Source organism: Momordica charantia (genome assembly GCF_013281855.1).
Source record: "Momordica charantia cultivar OHB3-1 chromosome 10 unlocalized genomic scaffold, Mcharantia_2.0 BLBB01000010.1, whole genome shotgun sequence".
NCBI classification, from domain to species: Eukaryota; Viridiplantae; Streptophyta; class Magnoliopsida; order Cucurbitales; family Cucurbitaceae; genus Momordica; species Momordica charantia.
This window is the reverse complement of record NW_028275158.1, coordinates 6,261,205-6,283,455: the sequence shown is the minus strand read 5'-3', so window position 1 is coordinate 6,283,455 and position 22,251 is coordinate 6,261,205. Positions and strand designations below refer to the sequence as shown.

At 31.5% G+C, this 22,251-nt stretch overlaps 2 protein-coding genes across 4 annotated transcripts; both read left to right on the top strand.

Annotated features, from left to right (window-relative positions):
- Positions 1-301: 301 nt before the first annotated feature.
- On the top strand, positions 302-7,885 carry OXA1 (inner membrane OXA1-like protein). Of its 2 annotated transcripts, XM_022281017.2 has the most exons (11): positions 316-462; positions 652-712; positions 1,314-1,801; positions 1,908-1,998; positions 3,155-3,202; positions 3,962-4,020; positions 5,609-5,684; positions 5,774-5,905; positions 6,355-6,462; positions 7,048-7,102; positions 7,307-7,885. In XM_022281017.2, exons 3-11 carry the CDS (start codon positions 1,323-1,325, stop codon positions 7,573-7,575), a joined length of 1,317 nt encoding a protein of 438 aa, XP_022136709.1. In that variant the 5' UTR covers positions 316-462; positions 652-712; positions 1,314-1,322; the 3' UTR covers positions 7,576-7,885. The 2 variants fall into 2 exon arrangements, with proteins under 2 accessions (XP_022136708.1, XP_022136709.1); XM_022281016.2 differs by lacking the exon at positions 652-712 and having other exon boundaries at positions 302-462.
- A 5,567-nt stretch (positions 7,886-13,452) lies between these two features.
- Positions 13,453-19,582, top strand: LOC111008230 (long chain acyl-CoA synthetase 4). Of its 2 annotated transcripts, XM_022280863.2 has the most exons (19): positions 13,453-13,704; positions 14,421-14,484; positions 14,598-14,687; positions 14,785-14,841; positions 15,149-15,197; positions 15,373-15,449; positions 15,646-15,685; positions 15,766-15,860; positions 16,246-16,413; positions 16,586-16,696; positions 16,772-16,859; positions 17,009-17,075; positions 17,463-17,538; positions 17,644-17,761; positions 17,890-18,135; positions 18,240-18,379; positions 18,508-18,690; positions 18,789-18,908; positions 19,130-19,582. In XM_022280863.2, the coding sequence occupies exons 1-19, from the start codon at positions 13,553-13,555 to the stop codon at positions 19,169-19,171; spliced, it is 1,983 nt and encodes a 660-aa protein (XP_022136555.1). In that variant the 5' UTR covers positions 13,453-13,552; the 3' UTR covers positions 19,172-19,582. The 2 variants fall into 2 exon arrangements, with proteins under 2 accessions (XP_022136555.1, XP_087974975.1); XM_088118849.1 differs by lacking the exons at positions 13,453-13,704; positions 15,149-15,197 and having other exon boundaries at positions 14,434-14,484.
- The last annotated feature ends 2,669 nt before the right edge of the window (positions 19,583-22,251 follow it).

Genomic DNA, 22,251 nt, shown 5'->3' with positions numbered 1-22,251 from the left:
AGAGACAAAAATTTATAATTTATCCTCTAAATTTTAAAGAAATTAGAAACATTTTTGAGTTTTATTCTCTTAGATAGCATTTTTATTATTATTTAAATTTTCACAAATTGATGATAACTTTATTTTTAGTCCATTTTAATATTCACTAATGATGATCGACTAAATTAAACAGTCCTACAATTTTCTTAAACAGAAGAGACTAAATTAAAAAAAGAAAAAAGAAAAATCCAAAGGCTAATACATAGCCTAAAAGAAACTATCAATCAAAATTAAAAACATCAAATTAGTAAATTAAGGGGAAAAAATAAAAAATAAAAAATAAAAAATCGAACTCAACGTTTCGTGTCTTCTAAACCCAAAACCCCTCGTTTGTAAGCGCCAGGCTTCGATTTCCGGCACTGTCCTTCCGGCCTCCTCCCTTCTCGCCTCCATTCTTGCGATCGCCGGCGAGTTTACACTCAGGTACTCATCTGTGTTGCTTTTTCATCTCCTTAACCAGCTCCTAATCTGATTAGTGTTCGTCATCGAGATGTGTTCCAAGCAGATTTACCTAATTCGAACCGCTAAAAATGTTGTTTTCTTTTCGCTGTTTACTTTCTTCACTGTCTTGCTAAAGCAACACCCAAATCAAAGTAAATATATCACTTGCAGTTGAAAAGCAAAGCGAGCAATCTGAGAAAATTAATCAATTACATGACTGCACTCTAGGCAGGTAACCTCAATTTGCCTCGTAAAAAGGCTTCTCGTGTAAAAGAAGAAGGATTCAATTTGGCGGTAATGAATAAGATGTTAGGTTTTCCTCGCCCCTTATGTGTTGTCTTACTTATCAATTTCGAGCTATTTTCGCATATTTAATGAAGATTTTGAAAATAAGAACGTATTTGCTTGTCGGTTATTGATATTTGCAACCAACGTGCAGTTTGGGGAAGGACAGTTCATTAAGTAGCTGGAAATACCGGTAAAAGGGTGGCTATACGATTTAACGGCTGATGGATGTTATTTAAGTGCACAAAAGAGTTAGGGCAATGCACGATTTGGGTGATAAGAAAAATTTTCATAGAACACTCTGGTCTGCCCCCCGCAACAATCTGGGAGTTGGGACAAAATATGGACTATACCCTTTAATTCATACTCATTTAAAAAAGAATGTAATAGAAAACTTTATGAAGCATGTGGGGTTAGATATGGTGTCTATTCTTATCATGTCCGAATCTATTGGCATGTCATTTAATATGGCTTTAAAATTTAAAAAACTTTTTATTGTTCCATTTTTAACTCGAATAATTTTTGATATGATTACTTGTTCTCGTTAGACGATATCAATGGCTTACAGGCGCAGCCTTTGCACAAGAGCAGATCTTGTAGCTCGGCGGTGTCATCCATCATTTAGCATTTTTCTTCATCATACTGATGACCGTAAAGATCAACATTTGGATGGAGATTCAGTTTCCCCTGAAAAAATCAATAATTTCCTTCAGAGGAGATCATTTGGAACCAGCTTTAACAAGTCATCCAGGTCTAATTTTTTTGCTCATGATAGAAGATATCCAAACACTTTCTTCTCGTCAAGTGCTGGTTCCTTTTTCTGCCGCTACATGTCAAGTACTATAGGTGGAGGGTCTGAAAAAATTGAATTCATGAGTGATGTTGCAGAAGTTCTCACAGATACAACAGTTCAATCGGCAGTATCTCAGGCTGCTGTAGCTAATGAAGTAGCCATTGCTGCTGCTGATTCTTTTCTTCCTGTCAAGGGTTTGCAGTACTTTATAGATTCTATGCATTCTTTTACTGGTTTAAATTGGTGAGGACCCCCATTTTTTCACACTTGGATTTCGTTGTCATATATCGTGCCATGAAATTTTTGTAACTAACAATTCACGCAGGATCTGACTTTTTGAATCCATCAGGTGGGCTTGCATTGTATTAACAACCATACTGATTCGTGGTGCAACATTCCCACTTTTGATAAATCAACTCAAGTCTACTGCAAAGCTTACTGTATGTGTCAGTTTTTGGTTCTGCATTTCAGATGCACTTTATTTTTTAGTCTTTTAGACAAATGCAGTGGTGAATTCCACGATGCTTACATGATCCGTTCCATGAGTGAACACAAAACATGACTTATTGACTGCTTCAAGGTAACATCAAGGAATTTATTTTTTTGAGCTTTCCACCCAGTGCCTTGAACCTTAGAAAAATATTTAATCCAGCCTTAGCTCACACTCTGCAATCGAGGAGCAGTCTTTAAATAAATAATTGATATTGCCTTGACCTAAAATATTGCTGTTGTAAGCAATATTTTCCATGAGATTCTATTTCTCTCTAAGAGATATACATCTGGGTTTTTTGGATGTTTGGAGATACCCTAAAAAAATCTTGGTTCAAGCCCCTTAGGTTGAAAACTGAGTAACTTAAAATTTTGTTGTCTTCCAGAGTTGGTCTGGGGTGGGCAGAACCTTCCTAGAAATTTAGGTGTGCCATGAACTTATTGCTAGGAATGGAGCCCTGAATATCTTGGGTATAGAAAAAAAAGTAAGATATACATCCTTTTTGCTTGTCTTATATATTGCCACTTTGTGTCTGGTGAATTGGTTAGAGCAAGAAAGGAGTTAAGTTAGCTGCAAATAGGAACCCAGCACTATCTGTTTATTTGTCTCATTGATTTGGCACGATGGACTTAATATTTTCTGGCTCTTGTTCATTTAATCATACTATAGTTATTGGTCTTCAGTGACTTTTTTGCCATCAATTATCTGATGGAAAAGGAATAGGAAAAACATGTATGTGGATACATTCTTACAATCTAGTCCCACTTTCGTTTTCGACCTGCATAGAGAAAGGTTTCACCCTCTTGTTGTTGCACGTGCTGTCCTCTGTGATGTATTTAATTTGTGGTATTGATGTCATCTCTTTTAAACTTCAAGCTCATTTAATCTTTGTTCAGGCTTTTGTTACACTATCGCCATGTGAGTAAGAATTAACAAGGAGTCAAGTGCATCAGTGACAATTGTTCTGCATTTTTTTATCATGTTATCAGTTTTAATATGGTGCAGCTTATATGTTGATATTTTTACTATTGTGAAATATTTGCAACTTTTAGTTGGATATTGGTGCCTTTGATGGAAGATTTAATCAAGTCTCATTTGTTGTGTAGATGTTAAGGCCTCACTTGGAGGATGTTAAGAAACAGATGCAAGAAAAGGTATTGTGTCCAGTTCTTGTATTTATAGATATTTTATAGTGGTAACTGGTAACTTGAAGAAATAATTGCGTACTAACCATCTTCTGCATACTGCATTTAAAATTTTGGTCTTTTGTATATTAATAGTCATCATAGTTTTGTAGTATGGTCTTTTGGTTTTTTTCCGGGGGGGGGGGGGCGACTCCCCAATTGATGCTATCATCTTGGCTGCTGTATAATACATAAGTAGTTCTGAATTTTTTTAATCCTCTGTACACAGGTTAGTTGCTTTGATGCTGCCAAACCATTAATTTCCAAATTGTATTAGTGATAAAACCCCCCTTTAACAGAATTTTTTGAAGATATATTGATACTTCTTATATCTTTGTATAAATACTTCCCCATGTTTCATCATTATAACTTTTATAATCTTTTATCCAATTGGAGACATATTTTGCAACTCCATTGGATGGGGATGAATTTCATCTCATCAACAAAATTGTTTCTTAAAAAAAAAAAGATAAAGCCCCTTTTAACTCTGTTTATTTTTGGCCATTTTGGCCAGTTTTTGCTAGCGTAATAAAGCTCTTGTTGAAATTTGAAAATTTGATCCATTACTTTATCAAGTGTCATCTATGGGTTCATTTACCGTGGATGTAGTTATCATATCACAATTTTTCTTCAATGTAAAGGCAACTGTATTTCATGTATCACTTTGGTCATTATTTAAAGAACTTTACCAGAGTTACATAGTTTTTCTCCCTGTTTCCTTTTCCTCAGGGGATGGATCCTAGGGCCGTGGCTGAAGGTCAACAACAAATGAAAAAACTTTTCAATGAGTAAGCCCTCTTTTCCATACTGTTTTTTTTTTGCACGCACTGGTTGTTTCATTTTTTTCTGAAAGAACAAAGAGCTAAGAAGGGCCCACAAAAAGAAAGGGCCAAGCCAAAGAGGGGAAAGATAAAAAACTTGCAAAAATGAAATCCAACTTTTGGTAATAAAAAACAAAGGATAATTACAAAATAAGTTTGAATTGAAAGCCTTAAGAAAAGCATTTAAATGTGCCAAACTCCAAACATCTAAGATCTACCCACCAAAATGTTCTATGGTTCCTTTCCAATCATAATCAACCTGCTAGAGGATTGGGCTTTTCCCTTTGACAAGGGTTCCAGAACAACTTCCTCCAACATCTCAGATCAAGCCAAAAAACTCTGCCACAGACAACTCCACACTCCAGTAGTTAAAAGAGCACAACTATGAAACATGTTACTCCTACACAAAATGCATCAACTTGGGACTAAAACGAAATAGGAGGCTTTCTGCTAGTTGTCTATGTTATTAATCCTTCCTAGGGATATTTGCCAATGCCATGCAAAAGATCAGACGTACTTCGAAATTTTGGGTTTCAGAAAGAATAAAATAAAGAACAATGTGGAGAAGGGACATGATTTACTCCCACACAAAATGCATCAATTTGGGACTGAAACGAGGGAGGAGGCTTTCTGCAAATTGTCTATGTTATAATCCTTACTAGGGATACTTGCCATGCAAAATATCAGATGTTATTTGAGATTTTGGATTCCAGAAAGAATTAAATAAAGAACAATGTGGACAAGGACTGGAGATGAAGCCAAATTAAGAAACAAGGATTTGCAAGAGGAGGATCCAAATGATTAGAGGGCCCATTAGCGACAGTCTCTACAACCAAGAGAAAGAAAGTCAGCTGAAGTAAAGACTAGAGAGAAGCTAACTCCTCTATCTCACGATTAATATGACCTTGGAAATTGGAAGTCAAAAGTTCCCCCGACCAATAGGCTGTTCTTTTTATCATAATATACACAGATGTTTATGATGAAAAAAAAAATGTCAAAAGTGATTAATCCTCCCTGCGAACAAAAGATAGAGACGTTCAGGAGGATTTTGGAAAGATTGGACATATAAATGGGGTGGGAACTGGAAAGAAAGGAATTGTAATAGTCACTTTTCTTGATTGGGCCGTGGTTTAAGTTTCTTGAATAGAGACAAATATTAATATTTATTTTCTAAATGTACACCACCTCAAACTCGTCAGAAAGATATTATTATTGTTATTATTATTATTTTTTAAAATTTTAGAAATATAAACAATGGCATTCATTCTTTGTTTTCTATAGAGCATAATGCCTGCAGTTTTATAGCTTGTGAAATCATTATTTACATTAATGACAACAAGTTCATAGATGATGAAAATTAATTTATAGCTTTTTGCTCAACATAAAGTCATTTCTTTTGAAAAGGTTCTGTTAGCATTTGTTTTCTTGAAATTGAAGTTAGTTTACATTATCCATGTCTATCTTTTTTTAACTTTTGTTTTTTCTCTTTGACCACTCTGGATGTTTCGAAGTACTTTTTTTGGTTGTCTTCAGTTTCATGAGTTTGACCTTGCAGGTTTGGTGTGAGCCCATTTACCCCATTGAAGGGACTTTTTATTCAGGGTCCTGTCTTCGTCAGTTTTTTCCTTGCGGTAATGAGTATTTCTTTACTTATAAATGGTTAATGATCAAGCATTTAGGTACAACTTCTATTTTTCTCAATTACAATTTTCTTTCGCAGGTCTCAAACATGGCAGAGAAAATGCCTTCATTTAAAAATGGTGGAGCATACTGGTTTGTCGATCTCACGACTCCAGATACAATGTATATTTTTCCAGTTTTAACAGCACTGACATTCTGGATCACAGTGGAGGTAGACATCTGGTGGTAAATTTTTGTTTGTCTACTTTCCCAAAGCAGCAGTTATGGCTTATTATGGATTAGACTACATGGATTTCTTCAATATGCTCAATATCATTTTGTTTCTTTTCTTTTACCTGGTACTTGTAGTTAGTGAGCATCTTGAACCAGTAAAAAATCCAAAACTCCATGGAGTAAACCTAGGTAGAATGTGCCAAACATTTGTCTATTCGGTGTGTGTTGCATGCTGTGACTGCTGATAACCATGAACCAAGCTAAATTTGCTGAAACTGAAACGAAAGTACTTATCACTTAATCAGAGTCATTTAGAATTACTTTTCTTTTATCTTGACCTACATTGCCTATGAAGATCAATTCGCTTGACTGTATCTCTCTCTCTCTTTTTTTAGTAGTATTTTACACAACTAATCTCAAACATTCTGACTCTATTCTTTTTCTCAGTACAATATGCAAGAAGGTATGGAAGGAAATCCTATAGCTGGCACAATGAAAAATGTGATGAGGGGTCTTGCTATTGCTACCGTTCCCTTGACCATGAGTTTTCCAAAGGTATTTGCTATACTTAGTTGCACATGAATTTAACTGGACAATTACTGTATTTGTTTCCTTCTGGAATGAATGAAAGCACCGGACATCAAGCATTGTTTATCTCATGTTGGCTCTCAACTTAGTTACTGCTTTTAACGTTTGCATTTTTCTAGTAGCCATGTTAATATAATGCAAAGTGGTTCGTGGCAGACAAGCAGTTATCCTGCAGTTTTGTTTTTTGCTTCACATTTTATAAAGTCTTTTTCAAGTATTTATTTCCGAAGATATTACCAATTAACTCTATTACAGGATCTAAAGTGATGTTGATGGTGTAATTAACATGTACATATTTATTGTTTATTTCAATAAAATCTGTGTTAATAAATTTCATTATAATATGATTAGAGACTGAGTATCTAACATTTATACAAAGTCATTTAATGTTGCATCATGTATATGAGTGTGCTTGGGAATTTTTCTTACAAGATCTTTCTTTTCCTTACAAGCTTCACAATACCTGGAAAATTGGATAGTGGCATTTGGGGCCTAGCTTCCTGAGTATGCCTCAACTTTACTAAAATCACTTACTCTGGTAATTATATGCAGGCAATATTCTGTTACTGGGTTACATCTAACTTGTTTTCGCTTGGATATGGAGCAGGTCAGTCCTATGAGCTCCTAATCATCACCATCTATCTTTTACTGTTGTCCTTTGATTAAAAGATTTCTATAGTTTTACTGTTATAGCATGCACATTCCTTTGTCGTGATTTTGAAGCGTATGAAAATTCACCAAGTTCGATAAACTTAATGCTCCATTCTCTTTTTCCTGTGGCGAGACTGAAAGATATGTATGATATTTTCAGTTCTCAAAGTTCCTGGGGTAAAGAAGGCCTTGGGTGTTCCAGAAGTGCCAGCAGAAAATTCGAATACCACTCCTCAGCCTGCCTTCTCATTTCTTACAGCTATGAAACAGGCAACGGAAGCCAATCAACCAGCCACCACTTCATTAACCGCTGAACCGTCACCGGTGCAAGACCGAAAAATATCTTCATCATCAGTTATCAGTCAGAGGCTTAGAAGTTTGGAAAAAGAAGTGAAAGGAAGGAAAAAGATGAAGAACAAGAAAAAGTGAGTATAATACTTTAGGTGTTGGGACACCAATTACATTTATTTAGCTTTTCTGCTGGTAGACTGTAGTAGTATTCTATAACCAGTTAATTTAGTTATTATTTTCCTCCAAATGGTGGTTTTAATACCCCAAGAAGAGAGAGAGAGAGAGAGGGAGGGAGCAGCCAAAAGAAAATAAGTTCTTTTGCTTGTAGATTTTCTACAAGTTCAATCTGAATTTTTGGAGTTTTGAAAAGATTACTTTGTAAAAGTAAAACAGAGCTGAGAAATGTTAGTATATTTTTTTTTGATATAAGATGTTTAAATGTCTGATATGATTTTACCTGTCGTGAATTGTTTTCTCTTGTTTTGGGATTTGAATGCCTTGTATTGTATATGTATGCAACAACCAATACACAGATACAACATTTAAAAATTTTGCTACTTTGTTTCTCTTACAGGTTCAAGTTATTTTCTTAGGGTTTGCTTTGTAACGTTCTTGATATCTTTTTTTTTTGTTTCACGTTTTCTGTTTTTAGAAACATAAACGTTCGGTAAGTATTCAGGTTTTAAATTCCTTATTTTTAAGAATTGTTTTCAAAATTGTGTTATAATTTTAAAACAATAAAATTAATTTTTTTTTTCATTTTCTAGTTTTTTTTTCAAAATATAAATTAAAGTATTATTTTTTCAACATTTTCTTATAAAGGCACAATAAATATTAAAAAAATAAATATAAAACTAATTCTTTTTTAAATTTAAAATTTTGGAGGACGAAAAGAAATTATTAAGCATGTTTTCGTTTTCTAGAAAGAACGAAAGAATTATCTAATATAACTCTATTTCTATTTATTAAAAAGGAGAAAATGGAAACACTTTGCTATCTCTTCCTCTTTTCCGAGCTTAACTTCTCTTAAAGTTAGAGATGTTCAAATCTTTACTCCATAATTTTTTTAATTAAAAAAACAAATTGAGAACGTAAGGTGTTATTTTGAGATTTTTTTTTAATTTTTTTTAGAACAAGCCTGAGATTTTTCTTAGAGAGAAATTTCATCGATATAAAATATATAAAAAAAAAGAAAGTTAATGTCTCTCCTAGTCAAGATTAGGAAGCTAAAAGATTAATGTTTAAAAAGTAGATTTGAAGAGGAACAATGAACATGTATATATAATTTGGTTGGGTTAAAATATTCATCTTAGTTTCAGATTCTCTTGTTCGAGAGATACTTAAAGTTTAAAAGTCTCCCCTTAGTAAACTTCCAAGAAAGAGAAAGTAATTGAAAGCAACAAGTTGATTTTGCTTAAATCTCAAACTCTCAATTTGAAGTCGCACAAAATTGAATGAGAAATCACAAAACTAATCACAACCACTTGAAGAATCAAGCTTACAACCAACGACAATAAATGGCCAAGTTAAATGAAAATAATACTAAATACCTCCTTCTTCTCCTTCTTCTTTCTTTTTTAATAGCATGGAGGTGAGAATTCGAACCCACAATCTTTTGATTGGACTTAATTGAACTGCTCAAGTTGACAGCGACAGTGAGTAATTGTTAATAGAATAATAATTCTGATTTGATATTCTAACACTCCTTTAGAATATGATAAAATTTATCTTTTCATAGCTTAAAATTAATTTTACCATTTGTCCTTAACATTAGATATTCAAATCACCGCTTCAATATTGTTGAACTAAAACCAAAAATAGTCAATCTGGTTGGTTTCAAGTATATTCGTTGTTTGGTTTAGTTTTTCTAAAGAATACAAATAAAAAGTCATTGATTTAATGTAGTTTGGATGGATTTTTACGATCTCAATCGTTTTGTTAGGGTCAATTCGAGTCGAGTGATCGATTCAATTTAGAAGGAACAATATCAATATCGATTTTTTCCCCAATTCAAACCTGAATTTGTTTTATGCCTTTAAAAAATTGTCCCAAACCGTCCAAGTCTTTTCATACCATAAACACCAAGTTGTTGGTGCAATTTGGAAGTAAACTACCCGAAATTTCGCCACAATTATGGACATTTGAATTTTATGATAAAGTTTATTAATTTTAATGTTCTTTAATGTCCCAAAAGAAGAAAAAGTTCTCAAGTTCCCAACTACTATCAACTATGTGGTGGGTTCCTCAGAACCACACATTCCCAACCATTTGGCCAACCCCTTAATTTAATTATTCAATTTTATATTAGAATTTTAATTTTCTTCCCTATCCATTGACACCTAATTTTATTACATCAAAATTATTGAGACTCAATTTTTTTTTATTGAGAAATTATGTATTTTATTTATAAAAATATCATTCCTTTTTTTTTTTTTTTTTATGTTACCAGAGTGGTTTTTGGTTGGTCCATATGATTCAATGAGTTTGTAATTTATGCACAATAAACAGCTCAATAATCTCTTTGTCGTTTTTTAATTACTTTTTTTTTTATTTCTAAGGAAAATTTAATTGACATGTAGCTATTTATATAAATAATTCATCAAGAATTTGAAAATTATGAAGGTTCCTTGGATAATTTTTTTTAATGTTCCAAAAATTATAGACCAATTAATATTCAAAGAAATTTATATATCAATGACATTGTGGGATTCTTATTAATATATTAAATATATCAAATACATCAATAATATATTTATATTTAGATATATCATTGATGTTACTTATATACCTAATATGATTTAATAACTTATATACTTAATGCAAGAATATGAGTCACACTAAATATATATTTATATAACTGACATATTAAGTAATATCTATAGTAAAAATATCACCAAGAAGATTTTTCTCAATTTTAGAAAATCACTCACTTAAAATATATAACTGAGTTTTCTATTTTTTTTTGCTTGAACTTAACTTTTATTATTTATTATTTTTTTACTATATTTACAAATTAGAAAAGTGGTTGTTATATTTACAATAAAATATTTTTTTTCTATATTTACAAGTGGACCTATCATTTGACGCATGAGCTTTTTATTTAGAATAAAAGAACTGTACATTTAGATAAAACATTAAATTTAAATTCTCTCAATTTCATATCAAAATCTATATAGTTTACCTATTTAGAAAGTCTATTTTTTTTATTTTTAATATACTGTAATACAAATTAGGAGTATTTAAATCTCCCATTTTCAAAAAGAGTTAGAGATATTTTAACTAGTTTGAGTTATTTTTACATCCGTTTAAAAAGCTTTTTTTTCACTCCCATTATTATTTTTCTTTTTAAAGGTGTTTGAATTATTGTTGGATTTAGATAACCTGAAATTGTAAAATACTAGACTGCATTTGGTATGTGAAAATAATAAGATAACAAATTTATACTAATTAAATTTATTTGTTATTATTATTATTATTATTATTATTATTATTTTATAATTGCTTTGTTAGTTCCATGAGGAGCTCTTGCTTATGTAATAATTAAGCCAACTAGCATATCTTAATATTGCAAATATAATTGCTCTAACATTAAACACTTAACTATATAGATAGTTCAAAAATTCAAAATTGTTTTAATTGATCTACTTTACTAGATTATTACGCAATGTTATTATGCCATTAATTAGAGGACAAGATTTCAAAATATCATAAGAACAAAAATAAATGATAGATTATTTGAAAAAGAATAAATGATAGATTATTTGAAAAAGTAAATAAACAATGCGCCTTAATTTCATTTTTAGTTTTATGTTTTAAAAATTATGCTTGTTTTTTACAATTTCATTGGTAAGTTTTTCACTCTAAAAAACATATCTGAATTCTTAGCTAAATTTCAAAAATAAAAACAAATTTTTGAAAACTATTTTTTTGTCGGTGCACTCGTGGTGACGGGTCTGATTATTATCATATATTTTGGGTATGTATCAAATATTCGACTATGGTTTATAAGTAATGTTACAAAATTATATACTGATCACTATTAGGTGTACTAATATTGTACCAATGCATTATACATCATGAAATACAAATTATACTACATCCATCATATTGATCTCAAAGGTAGACAAATTATACCATATGCATCATATTAATCTCAGAGGTATATATAAGTTATATCATGTGTATCTAATTAATTTCAAAGGTATATTCATAGTGATCCAAAAGATATATACAAATTTTACAACGTGATCTCGAAAGTATATACAAATTATTTCACTCATAATAGGATATATATATATATATATATATATATATATATATATCGAATATATGAGATATAAAGCTAAGATTCCGAAAAATAATGTCAATTGTTGATGATGTCCGGAAAAAAATGATAAATAAATGTCAGTCATCATTTTTACTTGCAGGAAAAAGGGTGTAAAATACAAAATAAAACAAATGATGTTTACCAACAAAAGAAATAGAAAGAAAATAGATTAATATAAAAATTCATGGGTTAATATACAAGTTATGGAATGAAAAATTATTTAATTGTATAATTAATATGGATTCACTTTTGATAAATAATCATTCCTTAATAAGTGTTAACATTTGCCTTAAATAAATATTAATTTACTAGACAGAGTAGATTTAAAATAACATCCGAAAAATTCAAAATTCAAAATTTTATTAATAAATAAATAAAATTTTTAAATAAAAATCAAATTATTAAAAAAGTATAAATTAAAATCTCATAACAAATGATGTAAAAAAAAATCTCATAACAAATATGGTAGAAATTGAAAGAATATGGTTAATAGAATATGGAAAGAAAGAATCAATTGTCATAATTAATAATTAATAAAGATTATAGATTTAAAATTTAAGCAATAATAAATATACTAACCTTAAATAAAATATTAAATTATTAGAAAAACAGAAATTAAAGAAGAATCATAAATATGTGTATTTTAGTAAAAAAAATATTTTTTCACACTTGAAAATTTAAAATTATAAATATTGCTAAAAATAATAATTATTTATGAAATATTGAGGGTGAAATAGTACATGACAGATAATTTCTGATATATATATATATATATATATATATATATATATATTTATTGGCGTTATTACTTATTTCCTTCTGCTTTTGGAAAGACAGTAAATATTAAATGTAGTTCCATCAAATCCAAATTAAAACCATCTCAGTGGGCCCCACGAAACATGCACCAGAATTAAATTCTTTTTTTTTGTAAAATTATATATATATTTTTTATTTTCTATTATCTATTTTATTTTCTTAGTCATCGTTTTCTTTTATCATTTATATTTATGTTTTTAGTTACTTTTTCAAACTTATTATAAATGTGAAAGATTCAATTTGAAAATGTTGTTTTGCGCCAAAATGAATTTTAAGAATTATTATAGATAACTTATAGATATTAAAGTTACTATAAACTTAAAGTTTACTATTTAAGAACAACAAAAAGTTTTCACCCAATAGCTATCAAAGTTTGCAAAAAAAAAAAAAAAAAAACAGTTTGATTATTTTTTGTTTATTTCAGCTCTACTCCTTTTCTTGGTATTTAAGAAAAAAACACTATTCAACAGTTTTCAAAACAAAGAAAAATATTATTCTAAAAAAAAATCAAACTGAGGAAAATAATTTTTAAGGGGCAGTTCCATTACTGTATTTTCCAAAAATAAAATATAAAATAAATTTGAAAGACAAACTCTGAAATTGTGGTATGTGTTACGTACAGTCTAAAATTAAAAAACATAAATAGAATATTATTAAAGGAGGAATTAAATAAATAATACTCAGGGACTAAATTTATAAATAAGTTGTTATTATTATAATTATTCTTACGTCGGTCCCATGAAGGAGTTGAAATTTAAAAAAGAAAAGAAGAGAAAAGAAAAGAAAGAAAAAAGACGACTCTGTGTATTTACCATATACGCCACTTGGTCAGGTCACCCGTAGCCACCAATCTTCATGACTTTTGTACTCCATTTGTATAAATAAACCAACTTCGGCTTCTCAAAATCATCGAAATTTGACGAATCCACAGAAAAATTTTCAGGATTTTTACTCTGTAACGGTGGCCGGAGGATGTCGCAGATGAAGTATTTGATCCAGGTGGAGGAGGCCAAGGAAGCCAAAGATGGAAGGCCGTCGATCGGACCGGTTTACCGGAGCAGTTTTGCCAAGGATGGATTCCCGCCGCCTATTGAAGGATTGAATAGCTGCTGGGATATATTTCGGTACGATTTCTTCACTTTCTTCTTAGTTGCTGAGAGAACTACGACTGGATTCTACATTTTCTACTCTTCTGTGCTCTGGAAAATCTAATGCGGTTTTTTGTTGCTCAGTTGTGGAAGAGAAGCGAAGTAGAAATGTTTTACTGTTTTATTGTACTGACTAGTTTAGTTTAGCTCAGCTTTGGGGGTTATGCGAGATTTGTCGGCAGTTTCAACGCTAAGTTCCAAATATATTTTTGTTTTTATTCTTTGAAATGAGTTTGATGAGGTCTAATCAAAGATTTCATAGTCTTTGTTGCTACTTTTCTGAGTAGTTCCTTCTTCTGCTTCTAATTGGTACAGTCGTTGTTTAAATTTCTTGAGATCAGTATACTTTTCTTTTAGATACAAAATGATCGTATGATGCTAGGTTTCTGTGTTATGCATGCTCTGTTCTTCTTGGAGCTGCATCCTTTCTGGCAGTCCGCCTTTTTCTTGTTTCTGAGCTCTGATCATTCCGCAATCTGGCTTTCCAGTTGTGCATGGGCTTGTAATAGAGCTGAGCTTGCGGAATAGTCGGTTGTTTTCTTTCCATAGTTTATATAATATAATCATGGTGACGGTTTGGGAAAAGTGACGGGAATTTCTTTCGTATTTCTACGCAATCCATTCGGAGAAGTTTGGGGAATATTATGTTATGCGTCAATTTGAGCAATTGATTTTTGTCATTCATATTGCAGGTTGTCAGTGGAAAGAAACCCTGGTAATCGAATGCTTGGACGCCGTGAGATTGTGAATGAGAAGGTATAAGCTTCTTCCAGATAATCCAGACGTCCCAACGGGTTGTTTTTGTTTCTTTTTTGAAATCATCTACTACGATCTTGAATTAAGTTGTACCTCGGGTCTGTTCTTCGCAGGCTGGTAAATATGTGTGGCTCACATATAAGGAAGTGTACGATATAGTCATAAAAGTTGGAAATTCTTTGCGGAGTCGTGGTTTTGAGGAAGTAAGCTATCGTCCCTCATTGTATATTCGATATTATTTATGCGTGTACATCTCTGCGGATCTTGTGGCTTAAGGCTTTAACTAATATCCATTTATAGGGAGCAAAATGTGGTATCTACGGCGCCAATTGCTCAGAGTGGATAATAAGCATGGAGGTAGAGTTTCATTTTTGCTCCCGACTTCTTTCTTGATATTACCATTCTTTTATTTTCTTCAAGAGCTTTTCTAATTACTGTTATACGCTTTCGGAGGACCTGAAAGTCGTATCTATATTCACGATGTCCACATATTGTCCTTGTCAACGATTTAAATTATCCAAGGAGAAGTTGGTTTCTTCCACTTCTTTGGAATACTTGAATCGCAACGACTGTCGCTGTATAATTTTGTTGCCTCTTATCTTCACTAAGTTATTATCGCTTTTATTTTAGACGAATATTGTATGACAATGAAGAACACTTGCAGGCATGTAATGCTCATGGACTATATTGTGTTCCGTTGTATGACACGTTAGGTATGCCTTTTCCGTTCCTCCAAGTTCTTAATTATCACAATGGATTGGAGAAAACAATTATCGTGCCTCTAAAGTAAACATTATGTTGAGTCTGATTTCAACGTCTCTCTGTATCTCATTTATTAGAAAATAAAAGGGAGTTGATGAGCTCTTTACCATACCCATTCTTGTTTAGGTGCTGGTGCCGTGGAATTTATTATATGCCATGCAGAGATTTCTATTGCCTTTGTAGAAGAGAAGAAGCTTCCTGAGGTACAGACCTATATGATGGAAGTCACAAATTTAGTATCTTATTATTTTTAAATTACACAATTGGCAGTTAACTATGCATCTTTACTCAAGATCTGCTGTAGGACGTTTAAGAATGGTGATTCGGTGGCTCAATATACATGGTGCTTGTCTGGGGTAGTTTTGATTTCTCATATGAATTTTGTATTTTTCTTTCCAGGTCTTGAAAACATTTCCCAACACAACCAAATGCTTGAAAAGTGAGTTTTTACTGCTATTTAGATTCTTTTTACCAATGATCTGTTTATAAAAAGCAACTATTTTATCTGTTTGTACGTAGCAATTGTGAGTTTTGGCAAGGTTACACCTAACCTCAGAGAGGAGTTTGAGAAATATGGGGTTGGAATATTTTCTTGGGATGAAATTTTGCTACTGGTAAGTAATTATACTTGATCCGTTGGTTCACCTGTATCTATCCCTTTCAATAATTTAGTATTTGGCCTTGAAAGTTCTGTTCTCGCACCTGCATAAAATCTTCCATGATAAAATTTTGTTTGGAATATTTTTACCAATTCCGAATGATAATCTGAAAACTTTGTTATTAAGATAATATAGGTAATATGTTTAAAGATATGTTATAGACTTGGTCTATGTACATATCTTTATCATCATTTGAAATAGCTTACTTTTTGATGTCAAAAAAAAAAAGGAATAGTTTTTTTTTTTTTTTCATCTTTTATCAGAAGAAGTACAAAATACTCTCAGCAACTTATAATTTTCATTTCTTGAATATGGTTCTTTTTGTATCTGCTTAAAACAGGGTGAAAATCAACATTTTGATCTTCCCGAGAAAAAGAGAAGTGACATTTCCACAATTATGTATACAAGTGGGACTACTGGAGACCCTAAAGGAGTGATGATATCAAACAAAAGCATAATTTCACTTATAGCTGGTGTCCAACGCCTATTACAAAGTGTAAATGAAGAGGTAGTTTACCTTAGCATACTTGTACTTGGAGATTTTATTTATTAAACCCTGGAAACAAAAATGTAGCCAACAATACACTATGGAGCAGTCAATCTACGTTGATACTCATTAAATTTATTGTGCCTAATAGCACAATTTCTTACTTACCTTTGTCTCTCTCTCTCTCATATAGTTGACTGAGAAAGAGGTATATTTGTCATATCTTCCTCTAGCACATATCTTTGACCGGGTGATCGAGGAGTTGTTTATCTTACATGGTGCTTCCATTGGGTTTTGGCGTGGGGTGAGTAATCATTTGATATTAATCATGTACCAAATATATGGTCTGTGAAAGTTGCTCATCATTTTTATCCTACAGGATGTTAAATTATTGATTGAAGACATTGGGGAGCTCAAACCCAGTATTTTCTGTGCTGTTCCTCGTGTTTTAGATAGAATTTATGCTGGTAAGCTGTCCATGTATGAGTTTCCTTGATTTAGTTAGGATTATCCTGGGTGTTGTACTGGTTTTGTAACCTTTTTGATGCATTTTATTTTACGCGAGTGCAAGTTTATATCTCCAATGATCAAAATAATTATTATTACATTTTCTCAGGCTTGAGTCAGAAGGTAGAATCAGGGAGCTTCTTTAAAAAGATATTATTCAATCTTGCATACTCACGGTAAGTCATTACACTTTGCTTAATTTCCTTAACTGAATGCATGCCAATTGTGCAAATGAATTTTGATAAAATTCAGTTAGTAAGTTCTATAAAATCTCATCCTACTCCTTTTTGGAAGAATTTTCTGAGTAAAAACTACTTAAAATGAACCTATATAGTATATACAAAATGAACTATGACTCATGGTTATCATTTTTGTACACCAACTCGTATGTTTCTGTTATGCACGGTTCACTAACTACTTGGAACCTGATGATAATTTGACGAACTTTGTAATCAATCGATGGTTTTTCAGGAGATGATTATGAATTTGAAACTTCTCCAGTTCTTATTGATTGTATCTTAGACTCATATTGTTAATCTGATCGATCTTATTCTATGTTATAGCAAGTTTGGTAACATGCAAAAGGGGCATAACCATGCTGAGGCATCTCCCATTTCTGACAAAATTGTCTTTAGTAAGGTGAAAAGCATTTTCTTCTCTCTTGTCGCACCTCCTAATTGACATGATGAGCTTTAGATTTACTAAGTTTTAAATTCTTATTTTGTTCCCGTGGGCTCTTATCAGGTAAAGCAAGGGTTGGGAGGTAATGTACGACTTATTCTCTCTGGAGCTGCTCCGCTATCGACTCATGTAGAAGCTTTCCTTAGAGTTGTGGCATGTGCACATGTTCTACAAGGATATGGTACTTAATTTCTGCAGTACATTCTCCAGTCTTGCTCTCCATCGACTTATATAGATCCCTTATGATTTTTTTGGCATGCCTTCCATTTCTGTTTCACCTAAACTTCAATGATGTTCATGCTAATGTAGGTTTGACAGAGACCTGTGCTGGGACATTTGTCTCATTGCCAAACGAACTCTCGATGTTGGGAACAGTTGGCCCCCCAGTACCGAATGTGGATGTCTGCCTAGAATCTGTACCCGAAATGGGGTATGATGCCCTTTCTACCACACCACGAGGTGAAATATGTGTTAGGGGAGACCCATTGTTTTCTGGATACTACAAGCGCGATGACCTAACCAATGAGGTCATGATTGACGGATGGTTCCATACAGGTTCGTTATCCATGCAATAAAACTAGTTTTCATCCTCTTTATCATGGTTTGTGATTATAAATTTGCTTTCTTTTCTTTTTTTCTTTCCTTTCTCCTTTCTTCAGGTGATGTTGGTGAGTGGCAACCGGATGGAAGCTTGAAAATTATTGACCGCAAGAAGAATATTTTCAAACTTTCACAAGGAGAATATGTTGCCGTAGAAAATTTGGAGAATATTTATGGTCAAGTATCTTCTATAGATATGGTAATTTTCGGAACTTCTGTTTGTTGTTTATTGTTGAAGCCTTTCTTTTTTTGACGTGCGATGAACGTTATAGAGATAAATCTTCAGTTATTTATGTCGGATACACCGTATTCTGTTGTTCAATTCAGATCTGGGTCTACGGGAACAGTTTCGAGTCCTTTCTAGTTGCAGTCGCTAACCCCAACATGCTAGCACTCGAACGTTGGGCAAGCGAAAATGGTATCGAAGGGGACTTTGATTCTCTCTGTGAAGATAAGAGGGCGAAGGACTACCTGCTTGGAGAGCTCAACAGAATTGCAAAAGAGAAGAAGGTTCTTTTTCCGTGCTGCAGATCTCTGTTGATTTGAGTAAACAAATATTTCTCGAATGTTGAAAACTAACATGAAGCTCACACTTCTGTTCATGACAGTTGAAAGGGTTCGAGTTTATTAAAGCTATTCACCTTGATCCCCTGCCATTCGACATGGAACGCGACCTCATAACTCCAACATACAAGAAGAAGAGGCCCCAGTTGCTAAAATATTATCAGGTTCGTATTCGGATAACCGATCTCATCTATCAATTCTCTTTGTTCAAGTTGGATCAACAAGCCTAGAAAAAAATAAGCATTAGAACATTTTAAAGGTAGCACATGATTGTTTGTTCCATGCCCTAGATTGCTTATTTTCTTCTTGGCAAATATTCTCATACGTGCCTGTAAACATGTCGAAAAACGATACTAATAGACTTTTTTGTTCTTTTTTCTTACAGAATGTAATTGATAGCATGTACAATAATGCAAAGAAGGCATAATGAGTCCATTGGCAGACTGCTGTTTCTCATGAAATGATGTCTTGACTGTACATATGGTATTTTGGGTCATTCATCCATCTAATTGATCAACTAAAGTTACATATTAAGCTGTGTTTTTTTTTTTTGGGGGGGGGGGGGGGGGGGGGGGGGGGGGGGGGGGGGGGGCTGGAGGACATTGAAATTTACCCAAACAATTTATACTAAAAGCAATTTGTTACATTATACTGATGCCAATTTAAAGCTAGTTGAACTTTAGAAAGCATTTACTCCTTTGACATTAAGATCAATTTCAAAGTCAAACAAATTGTAGGTTAAATTTTACCCTTTCCGTTTTGTAACATTTATTAATTTTAATAGTCCTGTCATTAATAAATGGTGTTAGCAATACTATGGAAAGCGATATTGATGTGATGTGATGTTGATATTTTTAGATACTTATCATCAATAGAGGTGACTTAAAGTACATATTAAAGTTGGGCCATATATTGAAAAATTTCCTTTCTTACCTAATTAACCCCGTATATATTCTCTATCAAAAGATATATATATCTAATTCTAAGTCTCGACCAAAAGATGTTAAAAGTATACTAAAAAATTGAAAAGACATATCTAGTTCTAAGTGAAAGGTACATGTTCTCAAATTAAAAAAATATATGTTCCAACAAAAGTTGGAAATCTCTCTAGAAAAAAAAAATCAGATAAATGTCTCTTTTTTGGGGCCACATGTGGTGTGGGTTGATATTAATATAAGATATGGACATGTGAAGTCCTACCATAAATAATAAATTATCAGACTCCCATCCAATCTTTTGTGTATTATTTTAAACCTTTCACTATTTTTGGTAAATGGTTGGATCCACATTTTGGGCCCCTTTTCATAACTACGACCCCATTTTGACAAAATGTTGCAGTTTTATTCCATCTTTCTCACGTGCCCAAACTGAAATTGCAGTATATAATTTTATTAGAGGAAATTGCAATACTTTTAAATTGGACTAAATATATGTTTAATTCTTAAAGTTGGGGTGCTTTGTCTCCTTACTGTTTAAAAATTCTCTTAGGGTTTAATATTTTTCAATTCTGATTTTTTAATATTGACTGATAAAACATTCCTGATATTAGTGGCTTTTCCTCTAATAAGTGCCTCAATTCCTCTTCTATTTTTTTTAACCAATTTTTTATGAAAGCTTATCATAAACCAATTTTAACATTTACTCAATTAAAAATAATATAATTGAAAAATGTTAAAAACTAAATTTTAGAAAGAAAAAACATTCAAACATTAGACTAAAACATTTAACTTTTTCTTTAAACTTAAATGGATTTTACTTTATAAAAGGGTATTCTAAAGAAATATACAATATTAATAAATTAATACGTCCTTATTAAAAGTATTTCTATGTCCATTTGTTGGTCATATGATGTATTCATATTCTCAACAAGTTCAGAATTTAACAAATCATTATTGCAATTCCAAGATTTTTGTGACTTGTTAGTTGATAATCCCCACCCCACTTGTACTTAAAAAAAAAATGCATGAAACAATAACTGAACTACAAGATAGATAACTGAACTACAATAACGCTCTCATTTCTTGTTTATAGTTTTATTGAAATCAAGTTTCTTGTTTCATTTATAATCTTTTCCAAAACATAACTGAAAATATTGTTTAACATCTTTTACTTATACATAACAAAAATAGTTACCAAATACAATTATATTTTTCTTTAGGATAAAATACACTTTTTGTCCCTGAGTTTGAGAATGAGTTTCTATTTGATCCATCACTTTGAAAATACCTAAATTTCAAAAACTGATACTTTGGTCCCTGACTTTTCAACATTCCGTTAGTGACGCTAATGAAAGTTTATCTTAAATGAGGTGGCATTTCTGATTTTTTATTTCTTCTCTCTCAAGCTTCTCCTTTAAACTCTCTAACCCTCCACTCTCCCTCTCCTAATTTTGAATTTATTTATTTATTTAATTTACTTTTAGTTTATTATTACTTTGTAAGCTGCATTACTTTTGTAATTTATTTTTTAAATTAAATTATTTATAAATTACCCCGAAGAAGAGTTCAAAAAATAGTCAAATAAAATTGGAAAAGAGATAGTAAATCATTTTACCAAAATAAATTAAAGTATTATTTTAAAATTGTGAGTTAAAAAGAAAGAAATTGTTTAAGAATTAGAGATAATAAAGAGACAAGGACCAACGTTTTGGAGATTTAAAATAAGTTAAAGAGGTAAAATATTTAAAGTGAGAAACACATCTTAAAATAGAAGTTTTGGAGAAAAATCAATTTATAATTTTAAAAACAATTATCGTATATTTAAAAACCCAAAAATTGGGGAGAGACAAAAAAAAAAAGAGAAAGAAAAGTGGAAAAAAACTTTTGAATGAAAAAAAAAAGGAACGAAATTTATACAGAGAAAAAAAAAGTTGAAAGAGAGATAAAAAAAAGATTTTAGAAACAAATTTGAGAGAGCCGAAACAAAATTGGAGATAGCGACATGAGAGAAAGGAGGTATACAAATTTTCGTGAGTAAAATAAATTACATAGTGCTTGGGAGAATAAATTAGATACAAATTTTGGAAATAAAAGAAAGAAAGTGAGAAAAAATAAGAAAAATAGTCGAGAGGTTAGGAACAAACATTTAACAGGGAAAACATGTTAAAAGTTAAAAATAAAATAAAACAAAACATTTAAAAGAAAAAAATAAAGCTGGGAGACAAAATTTGGAAAGAAAAAAATAGTTAATAAAGTTAGATAAGAGGGGATAGTTTTTTTATTATTATTATTTTTTTAACAAATTAAGTTTAAATCTTTTCTTAAAATGATACGTAAAATAGAAAAATTTATTCCTGGTCAATTTTAAAAAATCACCTCGCATCTACCCTCAAAGTTAGAAATGGAAATGACAAAAATTTTGAGGTAAAATTAGAGAAAATAAATAAATTTTAGAGATGAAAAAGTTAGAGAGGATAAAAATGTTAGTAAGATAAATAAATTAGGAAAGATAAATTGTTAGATAAAAAAAGGATAGTACGAAGGACAATAATTTGGAGAAAAAACATAT

Coding starts and splice junctions, on each gene's coding strand:
- OXA1 (XM_022281016.2), top strand. CDS start 1,323: ATGGCTTACAGGCGCAGCCTTTGCACAAGAGCAGATCTTGTAGCTCGG. Junction 1,802..1,907: donor TCTTTTACTGGTTTAAATTG/GTGAGGACCCCC, acceptor TGAATCCATCAG/GTGGGCTTGCATTGTATTAA. Junction 6,463..7,047: donor TGACCATGAGTTTTCCAAAG/GTATTTGCTATA, acceptor AATTATATGCAG/GCAATATTCTGTTACTGGGT.
- LOC111008230 (XM_022280863.2), top strand. CDS start 13,553: ATGTCGCAGATGAAGTATTTGATCCAGGTGGAGGAGGCCAAGGAAGCC. Junction 17,762..17,889: donor ACATGTTCTACAAGGATATG/GTACTTAATTTC, acceptor ATGCTAATGTAG/GTTTGACAGAGACCTGTGCT. Junction 18,691..18,788: donor GAATTGCAAAAGAGAAGAAG/GTTCTTTTTCCG, acceptor TGTTCATGACAG/TTGAAAGGGTTCGAGTTTAT.